Source organism: Charadrius vociferus, unplaced genomic scaffold (genome assembly GCF_000708025.1).
Source record: "Charadrius vociferus isolate BGI_N301 unplaced genomic scaffold, ASM70802v2 scaffold282, whole genome shotgun sequence".
Taxonomy (NCBI): Eukaryota; Metazoa; Chordata; class Aves; order Charadriiformes; family Charadriidae; genus Charadrius; species Charadrius vociferus.
The window spans coordinates 632,958-649,701 of NW_009647731.1; the positions used below are offsets into that span (position 1 = coordinate 632,958).

Consider the following 16,744-nt stretch of genomic DNA (forward strand, 5'->3'; position numbering starts at 1 on the left):
TGGTCTCTTCGAAAAAGATACTGCAACAGGAGAAATCAAGGATTTGATTTATCTTAAGATGATTATGCGATTATGTTCATGCAACACGTTATTAATTTAATCTACTGCATGTTGGGCAAATAAAGCCTTATTCTGTTCCTTCTGAAAACAAATGGAAAGTGAGTTGACAGTACAAAGTAGAAGCTAACAGTGTCCATAAACAAAGCAAACTGTGACAGAGAGAAAAGACTCAGTTCAACACTGCTCAGGTCAACAGAAAAAACTTGCTGACTTTATGAAAATGGGATCACAAATGCTGCTTGTGTTTAATAAGAAACTGGCAGCATTTTGTTTTCTTTAAGCTTCTCCTTATCGTCTTCTGTACTGCTTCTGTTTCTTATGTCATCACTGCCAAAAGAAAATCCTCCACAGAAGGAATTCTGCTGCTTAGAATAAGGATTTAGTCTAATAACATTAGACAAATCTCTTGACTTTCTCTGGTTTTCTGCATTAGAAAGAAAGTGGGCTGAATGATCCAATGCAATTTTTTCACAAGTGTCTAAAGAATTAGAAGTCCCATTTTCAAAGTTATTTTAGGCACCTGACCCCTAAATCCTTTTTAGAGAGAGATGTTAGTCTCTTTTGAAAAATGAATTAAGTTCATGTAGCATGAAGATGTATAAAAGCTGAGTTCCCCTACTCTCCCAGGAGACAGATACTTAGCTCCTAGAGATACAGTAAGCATAGCTCAAGAGTAAAACCTCTGTAATATTTTTCCTTTAAAATCTGGAGAAAATAAACTTCTGCTTTAAGAGAGGCTCTTAATAAGCAAATTAACCTCAAGAATCTTCAGCAAAGTTTCACTTAAAATCATTATCTGCAAAATGTCTGATCAAACATTTTTTAGCTTAATGATAGGAAACTGTCATACCTTTCTGAATCTGTCTGGTTCTTCCAAAGATCCATGACTCTGTTTGAAAGAAGAAAAAAAAAAGCGGAAAAAAAAATAATCATGAACTTAAGATCCCACTGGAACCAATAAATGAGTATTCACCTCACAGGGGACGTTTCTTTTAAATTCATGGTCACCTGGATTGAGTGAACCAGTGGGAATTTTTTTTTAATGAGCTTTTTAACACACATGAGGCAGGAACTGAAATGTTTTCAAATTCTTGACCATTGAATCAGACGAGCAGTTTTCTCAGCAATAGCTTTCACTTTACTGACACCTATTGACTATATTTATGATTACACAAGGTTTTGATAAAGCACAACTCACTATGATCAATGGCAAACAATTCTTACAAATATGCTTTTTATTAATAGATGTCATGCTTACATTCCATGCACTTTAAAGGATTTGTATTCTAGGTAAGCTTTGGATTTGAAGACAAGGTTTCCCAAAGCAGAAAATTTTCAGGTGCCTTAAATTTTAGGTGTTTGAGTTCAGATACCTTTCAAAGCACTTGCATACAGAAAGTACCAAATGCACACCTGTAAAGTCTAATCCTTCAATTATGGTATCTTAAAGCTGAACACATAATGTAAGCAGTTAAAATAGAAAAATCTTAATTAATAATTATGTATGTTTACACTAAGAACATGGGAATATCTCTAGCATGCCCTGGAATATCTTACATATGGGGATAAATTGTACCATCCTTAGCGTGTCTTATACGTAACAACCCAGTAACTTCTTTAATCATTTGGTTCTTGCATTAAAATACTTCCTATTTATTTCATTCCAAATCCCTAGCCCATAAGGACAGTTTCAAAAAGGACTAGGTCCTTCTGTGCATGGTTACTTTCTGAGTCAGTTCAGTCAGTGATCACTCTGATCACTCTGTCTCACAGCAGGAGACACAAATAGTGAACAGGAAATACATTCTTACTGCAGGAACTGTTAAAAAAATAATTCAATGGAGACTGTTGCGTGAACAAAGGGCAAAAAACTAGAAACCCATCTGCCCAGAACTAGGTGTATATCCAAAATATTCACACACAAAAACATCTCACAGACCCCAACTGCGTGCATCTTTGACAACAGCCAATTGTTGTTCTGTTTTGAACCTTCGATTTTGAGAAATATTCTGAGCATTACTTACAACGGGAAAAAGATAGCACACAACTCTTACTTTAATACAAGAATATTTGTGCTTGTATTTATATATACATGGCTACGTTTTTTTCTGTCTTTGATCGCATTTACTAAGGGAGGTTTTAACTAAGCAGACACACACACATGTACTGTTGAATTATGACTAGCAATGTGAAACCACCTAAAAGAGCAGTGGCAGAGATCAGCAACTGTGAATTGAGTGCTGTCACCTACCGGTGATCTCAGGTACTCTTTCAGTTTAGATTTGTAGAGCATCCATCGGTAACGCAGGTCCTCCAGATCTTCAGAATTTCCAATGATGGGATGAAGATGAAGAAGGTCCTCAAAGAGACGCTGACCATCAGGCACACGAGACTGCAGCTCCTGCGGGGAAAGACAAGGTCAGCAGCAACTCAGAATTCAAGAAGGCTCCACTTTTCAAATCTAGCATTCAAAAGAACAGTGGCACTAAATCAAACTACAGGGTACTCTGGAATAGCGCATTTATTTTTGTTATCGCTTTTTTGGCCTGAAATGCTGTAAAAGGGTCAGCTCATCTGCAAGATTCCTGTAGCCTTGGATATTTCTGTTTGTTTAATTTCTTACATCATCCATTGTCATTATCTCTGGCTATATTCAACAGAAAGAGAAAGAGTGAGGCCAAATACCTGACACTGATTTTAACCAGCTTCTTTTAATGAAAACCCTTGCCATACCACACCAGAAATTTCCAGTCCAACAGCTAGACGCCAGGCTGCTCCCCTCCTTTCTTCTACTCCAGCTGTGGCAAACCTTTCTTAGTGGAAGGGGTGAAATACTTGTCTTAAATTTCTGAGCTTCATCTACTCTAGAGTCTCTGAGTGTCCTAAAGCAGACAGTGCAGTGTTTGAGAGATTTTTTATTATTGGTTTGTGGTGGGGTTTTTTTTGGGGGGTTGAGCATGTTTTGTTTTGTGGGTTTTTTTTGGGGGGGGGGATTGTTGTTGTTGGTTGGGGGGGGATTTTTTTTTTTGTTTTTTGGTTGTTTTGTTTTTAATTCTGAAAGGATTTGCACTTATTGCAATCTTTGTCTCCACCTTCACCCCTGAAAACTAACCTCTAATTTACTCTGGCGTGCCTTAATTTCCTCTGTGGAAGATGAAGTCACAGCAAGAATTTTGGTCAGTTTGGTGTTTTCTCCTTGTAACCACTCTTCAAAGTCATGTAGGAGCTTCAGGTGGCTGCTCATACTTTGCTCTTCTATTGCCTCCTAGGTTACAGGAAAACAGGAACAAAAAAGCCCTTACTGGTAGGTCAGATGGTTCCTTGGAAGGCCTGATTGCAAGATCGTAACCTCCAAGTTTGTAACACATAATGTCTGATAAAGCCAATAAAATTGTTCTTGTGAAGCTGATATGAAGGCAGATACAGAGTCCCCCTCTCACCTGCTTATGGTTTGGATATGTATCTAAATCATGGAAGGCAGGTCCAGGCTTCCCTCTGCTGTCCACAAATGCTATTTTCTTCTTCTTATCAGCCACTCGTCTATTGAACTGCCACTTTCTGAGAAGACTTGAAAACACAAAAGTGGGGACATCAGTGCAGTGAAACATCTAGTGATGAGACATCCACATTTTGAGTGGGGCTACAGGGGTCACCTCTGGTGAAATAGCACTATTATTATTATTATTATTATTATTATTATTATCACCATCATCATCATCATACTATTATTACTATTAATAGCACTGTGGCTATTAAAGTTATTTCCAACATCTTTTTAACAAAATAAGATCAAGACAGGAGTGTCTCAAAGCAGCACCAGTCCTCTAGTACTAACATTTCCAAGTGTTTTGTTTTCTTTTATTCAGGGAAGTGAGGGACCAAAAACTACTACCTTGACAATATACCTTCCCATCTGGTAACAGCAGGCAGTACAATCAAGCCTTCCTCAATTCAGTCATTCCATTTTTATGCCTGTTCTGACACTATGTATGGATATATTCACACATGTTGTATAGTATTAAATTTGAATATGGACTAGCAAATATGAGCAGCAGTTTGACACTGCACAGTGCGGGAAAAATGAATTAAGTCCACATTTGCCAGCTAAGAGAGGATTTTAACTCTGTTTATACTCTTGCAGGTTTGCAAAAGGCACAAATCCCCGTGCAGATACAGCCTCCTTGGAGGCATCTCCAGATCAGACAGAGAGAAGAACAGGAAATTGAGGCAGAACAGCGGAAGTCACCCAGTATATGTCCTGTTTCCTCTGACACGGACTGGCAGTACATGCATGAGCCGTGTCCTAAGGAGACACTGCCTACTCCAAGTGTGAGGTAAACGCAGCTTCATAGACTGCTCTGGTCCCCAGATACTCTACAATGGTTTTCTTGAAAGTAATGATTTCCAGTTTATAAATAATTAAATAAAATCTCATCTTGCTTCTAGCATTGTAACATAGCCGATCACTTTCACAGCACAAAGCATAAAGCATCAAGTGTGTCTGGTCATGAGGAAGATATACATGAGACATGAGGAAGATATACATGAACACTTACCCAGCTGCCATGTCCTTCAGTGATCTCCATGAGTCCTTCAGCTGATCCAGCTCTGCCTGGACATGGGCAGTCTCCTCTGGGGAAGAATTCTCCATGACCAGCTGGCCATGAGCTTCCACAAGGTGCAGCTGGACCTCCTTATCTGGAAACTCAGCTAGCCATTTCTGAAACGTACAGTCCTTACAGTTACTTCTAGGTATCCTGGGTAAAGCAGAGGCTATGTCAGACTGAAGGCCATGTTCAGTCCAGGACTATGCTGGTTCTGTTGGCACTAGCTAGAACATACCTAGCGGGAAAAAAAATATGCTGTGGATTCCTGCAAAGAGCCAACATAGAACAAACAGCTGATGGCAAAACTTAAAGGGTGCAAGCTGTCAATGCACCCTTCTGTAGCCTTCCCATGAGATATCTTGGTTTCCCACACGAAGGCAGAAGCTGCCAGCTAAAGTAACCTGCCAGAGTGAATCTAGCACGCAAAATACTGCTACACAAGGAAAAGCTAGCAGCTGTGGAACAGCTCAGTACAACGCAGTATAAGGTCAGCCAACAAGGGTAATAACGTTCAATGATGAGTACATATAGGCAAAGGTAGGTATTGTCCAGTGAGATCACCCTGGCAGGAAAAGCTCTTTTTAAAACCACCTATCCTTTGATAATACTTCATCCATCTCAACAGTTCTTAGCCATTTCTCATGGTTCTTGTCTTTTACCTAGCTCCACATCGCACAACACAGGGGAAAGCATGGAGGCAGCAGCAACCAACAGTTACTGCAGGAGTAATAAACCATCATTACTCTCCCCAGCCATGAAACCCTCACTAGAAATCCCTGCCCTTAATGTCTTAATGCTGCAAAGTGAATAATTAACATCTTACACCAAGATCACTTTTCTCACCTCAAGGTCTGCCAACCTGCCCTCAGTGTTCTGCTCTCCATCAGCATCCTGGTAGGAGTCAATCTTCTCCGTGGTAACTGTGATCCACTGCTGGAGGTCGGAGAGTTTGTCATTATACGCCCAATGCTTCTGAACGTGCTCTTCACTCTGCTGTATCATCGTCTACACATGATAAAAATGTCAGCCACTAAACACAGATAAAAAGCAGTTTCATTACTGGATCTAACACTGTGACTACTGGCACAGAATCTCATGGGCAAAAAGGAAAAAAACAGTTGTTAATGTGACACAAAAAAACTTTGTCCTTTAGCATCACTGGCATAGAAAACATTTACAAGCTCCTGCAGGCCTAAATTCAACCACATGGGGGAGGCATTAAGCACTAGAATAACTCCCTTCCTGTTCAGCTGAAGCGGAATAAAGAACATGTTTGGGTTTTTTTATATCCCAGTCAATATTAAATACATCTTGTACTCCCTGAATCAGAAATGACTGTACAGACTTTTTTTGGCAAAAGTCCAGTTCAGCGATAAATAGGATTATTGAGACTGAAACTAGAATTCCACAGTACATATTAGGGTAGCACTTTATCATGCATATTTTTATGGTGACCTGTATAACTAAGGTAATTTTACAAGCTCTTCTTTTGGGACTGCTTTGGAAGGTCCTTTTATAGCTATGTTTACAAGCTAGAAAATGCCTCAGGTCAAAACAAGAACCTTTGCAATGGCAACACTTTTCTCTCATTAACTTTTAGGTCACAAAGCTGTAAAAACCCAAACAGTTTGGTACAAAACCATTATCCAGGAATCTGTGAAGATGTCCCAGCACCTCCATAATAATACAACATTGAGGTCTTTTGGTCAGAAATCTCAGGCCCACTCCAGAAATAATTTATATAGATATAAAATCTATGTGAATGGTAACCTATCCCAAAGGGAAATCACATTACAGAAAATCAGAGAATCCTGGAAGAGTTATCAAGAATTCAGTGCCTTCTTCCACTCAAAGCATATAATCTCATACGCTCAAAAATTTTTTACTATTTTTAAAAAGTGGCAACTGATAACTCCTCAGACAACTGAAAACTCTTCCTTATGTTACCTCCAATGACCTCTTCAGGGCCTGAGAGTCAGATGAAAGTTGGTTCATTTCGTGCCTGTGCGTGGTATTTGACTGAACAAGCTTCTCTACTGCCTCCATTTGAATCGCAAGCTCTGCCAAGTCATCTCGGATCATCTGCAGAGGAAAATACAAATTCAATATCGGTAACGTGCTAGATGTGGCATGGACCTCTGCAAAACACACACTAAAGGTAGCTTCATTTGACAGTGTGAGGACAAAAAAAAACAGAACAATCACTGTATTTAAGAAAATTAACTGTTTTGATGTCTAGGAGTAAATGTTTCTGAAATAAATGGTTGGATGTCCTTCCATGTTACCAGTTGATAACAAAGCAAATAAGTTGCTGAGAAGCTGCCAGAGAAGACATAGTATAACCAGCCAAGTACTACAAAGAACAAAGGTGATAACACGCCTGTGGTCACCAAGGGTGAAGTGGCACCATATAGCTGAATAACCATAGCTTACCATGGTGAAAAGGAAGAGTCACATCGCCAACTTCTTCACCTCCTGCTCTTCTCTCTGCTCTCCCAGCTACGTAGCCCCACTGCATGCCTTGAGCAGGCTCTACTACATGTTGTACCCTTTGCTGAACCAGTTCAAAACACTAACCAACTGGAAAATGATTCTTTTTTCTGTTGATTTTTTTTTCCTTATCTATCTTGGCCAGCTGAATCGGCCCGTGGAGTAAAACCAGCAGATCTTAAAGCTGTGACAAGGTAAAGAGCAGGAAGGGGGGCATGCAGAAGGAGGTGCGACAATGGGAACTCCCTGCTTTTGGAGGGAGTTATATTGGTTCAGGTTATCATCTTGTGCAGTTTCACTCCCAGTGGGAAGTGGTTTTTTTTTCTGGGATAAATTTTTTTTTGCATCAAAACTAGCCAAAGGTGTGGCACCAACAGCTTCCAGCTGCTTGTTCTGTCCCCCAAGCCCAGTCTGACTGTTCTTCAGCTGCATTGCTTCTGTTTCATTTACTCCATGCTATAAACTGGACCAAATGAAATTATCTAACACAATTGAGGGGTCAAGGTATGAAATTCCTAATGCTAATAAAATATGAACAAAGGGGACCACAATTAACTGAGGATATAATGGTCAAACATTACTGTAATGTACCTGGAGTCTCTGGAGTTGTGTCTTTTTACCCAAGAGGTCAGGCTGCGGCTCCTTCTCTAGATCTAATTTGGCTCTGATGGCAGATAATTTTTTCTGCAAAGGTGCAAAACCAGCATCAAAGTCCTTATGTTGTGATATCAAATTCTGGATGGAGAAAGAAGAAGAAAAAAATAATCCAGTATTCAACATATATCCCTTGGCATTATCTTTTGTCAATGTCAATTTCATACTCAGAACAAACACCGATCTATGCTATGCAACAGACCACAAATTTATTGGAATATTCGATCAGCTCTGAAAAACGGATTGGGCACAGCTAGTTAGTACTAAATTTATATCTATAAAACTGGCTTAATAAAAGATTGATCATTATCACAAACAAAGACTGTATATGGGCTTTGAAGCTCACCTGGAGTTTGCTCTTGCTTTGCAGCAGACTTTTGTGTAGAATTTCTCTCTCCTTTGAAGCTTCAGTTACTTCTTGCAGGAAAGACTTTGCTTCTTCCTCACCAAGGATATTGTTTAGCAAATCTTTCTTCAACTGTAATGTCATGAACTTCTCTTTGAACTGGGAGCTTTCAGCTAGAGCAGCCTAAAGGAGAAAAATTCTTCCAGTGAAATCGTACCCAAAAAAATCAAAATCAAAATCATATAACCATATTATTCTCACACAAGTCACACAACCAAAGCAGTATGACAAAGTCAGGTAAAAACAGCATGCTGGGCCGACAAGGGGTAACAGAAGGTACCTGGACAGTGCCCAGTTAAAGGAAAAGTCTTCCTGATAATGTTAGGAGCACCAGGACTGCATCCATTTTGTGAACAGAAATAGAGGAAAGCTGTACTATGGAAAGAGTTGTCTGTGCAGAGGAGAGGCCTAAACAACCAACAGAAAGGACAGCTTGAATGCTCATCCCGAGGACAAACTCCATCCCTGTTCACAGGCATATTTATTCTGGAGATGACAGGGATGAAAAAGTACCAAACACCTTCCTGGGCACGTGCAGAAATCGTGCATTTTAATCCTACAACTGTATTACTACACAGTTCTTAACAGAGTCCACAAACTTCCCGTCCAGGGAGATTTGGGCTAATACTAAATAGCATTATCATCATTGTTAAAGACATTCAGCGCTTTAATTCAGCCTATTCAGTTGACAACTCCAGTTAACCAACCGAAGGGCAGAAAATAAGACGTTCTGCTACAGCTAGAGTTACGTATTGGCCTCCATACTGTGGGGTTTGCTGCTATACAGGAAAGGCCCTTCCAGCTGCTGCTGTCTGGCAGCTGTATGCAGGCAGCTGCTGGCCCAGCTTGGGCAAACACAAACCAAGTATCAAATTCTGAACTTAGTAAGGGGTTTGCTACCTCAATGTGAGCCAGTGCTGGCTCCGGAGTCTCCAGAAGCATCTGGACCGACGGCTTCCACTGTCCAAAATCTTGCAGGGGATTTTGGAAGAGTCTTCTCAGCTCGGTTTCTGTATTGATGCTCATTTTAGATGTCTTGCCTCTAACACTGCAAGGATAAAGTGACAGCCGAGGGAAGGATTATGAAGAAATCCAAGTCCAAACATCCTATTCATCAGGCATGAATTAACACAATACTCATGTGTAAACTGTATCCAACACAAAAGCCTCAGTCTCTTTTACTGTCTGAGCCCGGTGTTGCACACCAACAGCTGCTCTGTCAGTCACAGACATCCGACAAAACTTTATTTAGACGCCCTAAGACACATTTGTCTCTTGTGCAACTGTGTATGAGGAATTACTTTGCTTTTCTAGCAGCCAGCAGTCTCCCCTTGTATGTGATCTTTCTTGGCTGCTATCACCAGCGTAATTTAACAAATTTTATTATTGGAGCAGTCTCAATGACTGATGGGAGGAACAAGCCAAGAGTGCCTAGAATTTAACTGCAGTTGCCTGTATTGTTTTACATATTACCAAGTTTTTGTTCCTTTAAAGAATTACATTAAGAAATTTTTTATCACCTTATGTTACCTATAAAAAGAGGAAAATACATATTTTTTTCAGATATAAATTTTTAAAATTTTGAAGAACTATTTGGATTTATATTAATATAGAGGTGATTCTGATAAAAGCTTTGTATTTATATATAGGTATACACATACATGCACGGCTATATATGTATGTGGACATATATATTGAAAAAAAAAAAAATCAGCACACATTCATTAAATATCCAGGCTTCTCTTAGAAAGGCTTATCCAAAATACAGCTGAGTAACAAGGCCTAGCAGTGACACACCCCATGCAGCTGCCTCCTGTTTTTCTCAGCTTTCCTGACCTCCCAGTTTGCAGAATCCTATTTGATATGGCAGAATGCAGCCCAAACTGTAAGTTCACATGGGAACAGCATCCTGCAAATTCACAAGACAAGGAGGAGCAACGCCAATCAAGATTAACACTGCCTTTCTATAAAACCAGAAACAATAATCTTACCTGTGTCACTGGGACGTTACGGAGCTAACCAAAGGCAAGCCTGCAGAGGCCAAAAGCTCCATAAATAGAAAGTTCTGATATTACATGTCCTTTGCCATTTGCTCTGCTGCCCCTGCCAGGCTCAGCGTGAAGCTGCCAGACTTCGCAAAGAAGCTTTGGAGAGAAGCTGGCAAAAGAGCAGCTGCCATTTTTCTGCTCAGAGGCAAGTCCCCTGCCTTCTCTGCTGCTCTTTCGACATCGTTTACTTGTTAGTTTTTAAACTGAAATCCTTTCCCATAATGACCTATAACCCTTCCAGCAGGACAGCATACTGTGCACGGGACAGAGGAAGATAAGCTTGGATACAGTAAAAAAACTGACCTTTCTTTTTCCTTAAAAAAAAGATCCTTTCTTCTAGTTTGCAAAATTTGCTGCAGCTTCTTTACTTCCTGATTCCAGGCAGCCTGGAAACGGAAACACTGAAGTCTGGGGAGAGGCTAAACTTTCAGAGTTTCCAAACCAAGGCAAGTTGAAAACAGGAATCATGCATATATGCCACCAGGAGAAGGGGAATAAGCTCTGCCAAGTAATTGCTAAGGCTGATGAGTCACCACAACAAACTCAACAAGGGAGGGCCATAATTCTTCTGAACCGTTTACTACTACAGCTCCTGTCCTGATTTTCTAGTCGCTGTCATGAAAGGCAAGCAAAACACATACGTTATTATTATAAAATGCTAAGAAGATCAAATTAGCTGCCAACAACCTAATTTTCTTCGAACCATACACAACATTAACGATGCAAGATCATTGCTTGAAAATGGCCAGCAGCCTACAGCTCCCAGCAAATGGCTAAAATAACAGGTTTACTGAAATGTGGAGGCGGATGTAATTAGTAACAGCCTTTCTTTTCTACCCGTCACTTACAATTGGACGGCATATCACTTTTTTCTTAGGCCCTTGTTAATCCCTTCAGTGTCTGAGAGAAGATACTACCTTTCATACTGCTGTATTGCAGAGACAACACTCTCAGCATGTGGCTGTACATCTTGGGAAAACCGTAGCAGTTCCTTAAGCTGAGCCTTCATCCTCTCAACCGTGGACTCTTCTGCAGCCAGAGCTGCTCTCGTTGCCTTAATCATAAAAATAAAGAACAGATCAGACCTTATGTAGGGTTTGGCACATGAAATGAAGAGATAAGGCTGTCTCTCAGGGTATTCACAAGTCCCCTTTCTGCTACCTTTTTTCCTGGTTGTAAGAAACATGGGCATTCCTAAAGCACAAAACATTCCCAGGAACAGTTTTGTTCCTGCAGGCCCTCCCCTCCTTTCCCCTTCCCTCCCCTCCCCTCCCCTCCCCTCTCCTCTCCTCTCCTCTCCTCCCCTCTCACTGCCTAGCCTCGGCAGGCATCTGATCTGCAGCGTTCAGTTTGAAGAGAGTGAATCACAAACAGGCCCAGTTTCAGTTCACTGATTGCAGTATATGACATGAGATGCATTTTTTTGAGCAGCCTTGACTGCATCTGTTTGCATGAACAGATCTTTCTCAAAGACTCACATATACAGAATGTTAATTCTAGGGTGACATAGGGAAACAAAAACAACAAAAACCATGCAAATGTAGCTGGATTGAACCAGTCTGTATTTTGTGGATCCTTTTTGCATATACTTTTCCCAGCTAGCCCTGCTGAGTTCTAGACATACAAATAGCAATGAAAGGCATTTTGAGAAGAGATAGTAAACGCAAAACAAATCCTCAAGAGGAAACGAATGGTAAAAATTCTTATCTACTGTATGTGCAAAAACCTTTTTCCACTCGTTTTTGCAACAGATTGATTTTGGTGTAAATACTGAATTGCTACAAACTTGGGACTTCTTAGGAATGAAGATGTGTTTGATGGTAGAGGATGACAGGTACCCACTTTACATGGATTAAGGATATAATATAGAAATGGTGTCACCAAATACCCCAGAAATATGTGTATCTGCATGTATACGTATGTGTGTACACATGTATTTGTATATACAGTGAAGCATTATTTTTTCTGCTTCTTTTTAAGTAGACCAAATTGTGTTGTTTGCTCTGTATTGTGCTCTTTTTTGCATACAGGCCCTTTGAACTCAAGACACAAATACATCTTCCAATCTTGTTCCCTCTGTGCAGAGGGAGATACAGGTTAGAATAGTTGACTCCATTGTTACTATTCATATTTTCCTCAGTCTGTTTCATACACTCTCGTACTCTTTCCTTATCACCTTTAACCAATGGGACAGGCACCTATTGGATGTGACTATTCATGTTCAATCTATGACTGCGCTTGATCCTGCTGATTTTAGGCATACCAAGGGTAACAACTTACATTGCATTTTCTCCACAGAGTTACAAACTCATCTTCAGTCTTTTCCCCTTCCCCAGGGTCCAGATAATTTTCTAGTCTCTGTAGATCTTTTCTCAGCTCCTGGATATCTGCTTCTAATTGTCTGGCTTGGGACTCATAGGCGCTTTCTGACTGTTGGATCTTGAGCAGTCTCTCCTCCTCCTCACTACTCAGCAGTTTCAATGTCTCCAAGGCTTTTCTTAGCTCTTCGAGTTCATCCTTCATTCTCTCAGCTCCAAGTGGAGAAGTATTCTGAATCACCTCTGCACACTGATTTTCAAGGTGCTTCCATTTCTTTCCACCGCTCTTAACGTTTTTGGCAATTTCCTGCAGAAAGAAGTTAAATAGAAGATTAGCTGCAGGAATGGGAAGTTGGGGGGAAAGCTGCAAGCATTAGGAAAAAAAAGACTGTACATATTTTGTTCTTCGCTTCCTATTTCAAAGTATGTCTTTTTTTCAAGTGACCAGAAGCCAGGGTTGGTCATCTGACTGCCTTCTGAGTCATACAAACTGTCATGATTCTGAAAATACTGGCTTGATTTTCATAAATGCTTGTCATATGAGGTCCCTAACAAAGAAAACAGAAGCTGCAGGCTCTAAGAAATACTAATAGTCAGATCTCTCAGAGATTTAAAACTAAACAGTTTAAGCAGTGGCACCAAAATACTGGATACTGTTCTCAAGACTGGTATTTTTATCACCAACTCTAAACTCTCAAAACCTGTGAGCTTAAGGCTCTATTTGGATCATGTTTGCCAAGTATCATTCATTTAAACAAGTTTAATGGGCAAGATTCTCAAAGAATCACATAACTGGAGGAGATCAAACTTGAAGAAAAACAAAACACACCAGCCTGTGACTCATGCTACGGTTGGGAGAACCGACTAAAACTAACAGTTTTAGGACCTGATACAACTCTTCTCTAGACTAAGTTACAATCACCACCCTCTTTTGTTTGTCTAATTCTTTTCTCGAGTACACCCTTGTGTGGTTTGAGAAACATATACAGGCATGAAGAACGCACAATCCTAGTTCTTTTTTAGAATGATATTGTTTAAAGACCTTCAGTGCCTTTAACTTGTCCTCTGATGAAGACTCGGTTGCTTCTCCAATGCAGCAGTTTAATCTTTCTGTCACACCGTTCAGCCACGATTGAAACTGGTTGACGTTAGCGCTGTACTGTTCATGTTCCTTGGTTATCTTTTCAAGCAGTTTCACTCTGCTCTGTAACAAGAAACATCAGAAGCCGTGAGGACAGTGCTTATCTGGCTCTTTTTCCTTCACACTAACCCAGAATTTATAAACAAGAGTCCCTTTGCGCGAGCCCCGATAGCAGTTGGCCTCCACAGGAATTCACAGTTCATCTCAAGAAACAGGACACAAAAGGCTTGTCCCCATCTGCGTCATGCCGCAGGCTCTTAATAGCTAGTCTCCGAGGAGACAAACTGCAAAGTCCTCACAGGTGAATTTCTAGCTTCCCCTTTCCAAAACTCAGACGCACAGAACAGAATCATAGAATTATAGAATCATCTAGGTTGGAAGGGACCTCAAATATTATTGAGTCCAACCATTAACCTAACCCTGCCAAAACCACCACTAAACCGTGTCCCTCAGCACCACGTCTACCTGTCTTTTAAATACCTCCAGGGGTGGCAATTCCACCACTGCCCTGGGCAGCCTGTTCCAATGCTTGACAGCCCTTTCTGTGAAGAACTTTTCCCGAATATCCATTCTAAACCTCCCCTGGCACAACTTGAGGCCATTTCCTCATGTCCTAACACCTGTTACTTGGGAGAAGAGACTGACCCCCATCTGGCTACAATCTCCTTTCAGGCAGTTGTAGAGAGTGATAAGGTCTCCCCTCAGCCTCCTTTTCTCCAGGATAAACAACCCCAGTTCCCTCAGCTGCTCCTCACGAGACTTGTTCTCCAGACCCATCACCAGCTTCACTGCCCTTCTCTGGACACGCTCCACAATCTCAATGTCTTTCTTGTAGTGAGGGGCCCAAAACTGACCACATTACTCGAGGTGTGGCCTCACCAGTGCTGAGTACTGGGGTACAATCACTTCCCTAGTCCTGCTGGCCACACTATTCCTAATACAGGCTAGGATGCTGTTGGCCTTCTTGGCCACCCGGGCACATTGCTGGCTCATATTCAGCCAGCTGTCTACCAATACCCCCAGGTCCTTCCTATCCTCTCATTAGAAAAAAAAAAAAAAAAAGAGGCAGGAGACTGATTCTGGTTTTGACTTTGGGAGACAAGCAGTTATGTTCCTCACGCTAGTTAAAAACAAAGATGAGCACACAACAGATTGAATATGCCCATCTGTCAAAATGATAGTAGGAAAGACTGTGCTAGGGGCATGCAAATTGTTTCAAAGTGTTCATTACTTCAACAGGCTGCACAGAAAGTGACCGTCAACTTGAAGGCATCCGAAATCATACAGCCCGGGAACTTTCATACTTATTCAATTAGCAGATCACAAACTATCGTGTGGTGGTACTGCAGACCCTGGAAGCAAATCTAAGCCTATGGGAAGCAGGCTTAATTTTCTGAGTTACTGTGTGTGCACTCTATAACCAGCAATCCCTGCTCCTACAAGAGCATGCACATCGTTAGTTGTTCCCCACACATCCAGTCTGGCACCCGTCACAAGGCAGACTCACATTTGCTCTGACTACCCTTGTTTGTCAGCTGAAGTTTAGACCTTGCTGAGGGAAATTTTACACAAATCATGAAGAACCCTGTTTTTCTTGGTTCACTAATATAATATCCAACCTAAGTATTATTTCCTACAAAATCAGACTGATTTTTTCATGCCCTTCACCAGTTGGCATGGAGAGTAATTGAGGTACGCTATGGTTACATTAGAAAAAAAATTGTTCCTTGTGCAATCCATTTAGCACTTGCAGCATCCTTGAAAGGCTTTGCTGTCACAGACAACAGGCTGAGTTTCAAAATGAAATATGGGACACATCCCGTGCCCCTAGGCAGAGCTTGATCCCAGCTGCCCTCCACGGAGAGCAGGGTGATAGCTGCAATGGTGGGCAGAGTTTCAAAGTCCCCTCTTTGTTTCTCTTGTCTCTGTGAGACTCTGGGCACGTCCCCACAGCCATCAACCAACCTGAGGTGGCAGTAGGCCATGGCCACCCTGTCACTCTTTCTCCAGCCAGGCCAGCAGAAGGGTGGCATAAGCATGAGTCACCATGGGATCTCCTATGTGTTGTGGGGCGGTGGTCCCTCTGGGGCTTTGCCCTTCACCTTTGGGACAGGTTATGCCCATGGTGCAGTACAAAGCCACCACTCTCCAGGTGGCACCACACTGGTCTGTCTTCCACACTGCCACTGCAATCTCTGCTGACTTGTGCAAATCAAGAGTGACTTCCCTAAAGTTAGTTGACTTGCTTTGGGACAAAAAAGTGACAGCGAAGGGACAACTGCTTCCCACGGAGGATAAAATGCTGCCCATTTATTAGTGCAGGACCTTTAATAGCACGTCCTATGCAAACACAGGTTTGTTTAAGACCAAAAAGCAGAATTATGACTGCAGACTTCTGTGGCCAAGACATATCCACCAGAACACCTCTCTTGTTTGCTAAATCGCCCTGCCTTGATTCTCAAATCCACAGTGGTGCACACAGGTTAAACAATTCTCACCTTGACCTCAAGTTAGGGATTTGAAGAATACAATCTTAAAGCAGTGTAAAAGGGCCAAACATGGAAGTGAAACAAAGTGAGCCCAAGCTGATTGATTCCAGGGAATTAGGCTAATTTGTTGCACTGACAGAAGCTCCAAAGGGAGCAAGTCAGAAAAACAAAGCGGAGTTATTATTAAACTCAAAAGTCTATTACATAGAGGGTTAAAAAGGAAGTCAAAACGACCCACCCCTGGCCAGGCTATTCAGCCAAAACAAAGGATCATATAATTTGGATACTCCTGCTGGTCTATGAGGTCAAGGAAGAGATGCCATGGTTCCGGACAGACTGTGCTAGCTGTCAAACAAAAGGCTTACCAAGAGCTGGCTGAGCACCCCCTCCCCCCAGAGGTTAGGCAGGGAAACTTGATAATGGTGGAAAATATGGTATCACTTGCTTCTGTTAGGTTAGCTGTTCAAGGAGAAGGACAGTGTTTAACTCCATCTCCACATGCACTTGGTTAATGTGAGGAGACATTTGGCC

At 41.4% G+C, this 16,744-nt stretch overlaps 1 protein-coding gene across 1 annotated transcript in view; it reads right to left on the reverse strand.

Annotated features, from left to right (window-relative positions):
- SYNE3 (spectrin repeat containing, nuclear envelope family member 3) overlaps positions 1–16,744 on the reverse strand; it is a 34,869-nt gene that overhangs the window by 10,998 nt on the left and 7,127 nt on the right. Inside the window, 13 exon segments of the mRNA XM_009881525.1 lie at positions 911–949; positions 2,312–2,461; positions 3,173–3,325; positions 3,501–3,627; positions 4,617–4,780; positions 5,511–5,672; positions 6,615–6,749; positions 7,749–7,892; positions 8,158–8,340; positions 9,118–9,265; positions 11,183–11,319; positions 12,546–12,890; positions 13,626–13,787. Of these exon segments, the coding sequence (XP_009879827.1) occupies positions 911–949; positions 2,312–2,461; positions 3,173–3,325; positions 3,501–3,627; positions 4,617–4,780; positions 5,511–5,672; positions 6,615–6,749; positions 7,749–7,892; positions 8,158–8,340; positions 9,118–9,265; positions 11,183–11,319; positions 12,546–12,890; positions 13,626–13,787 (2,049 nt within the window).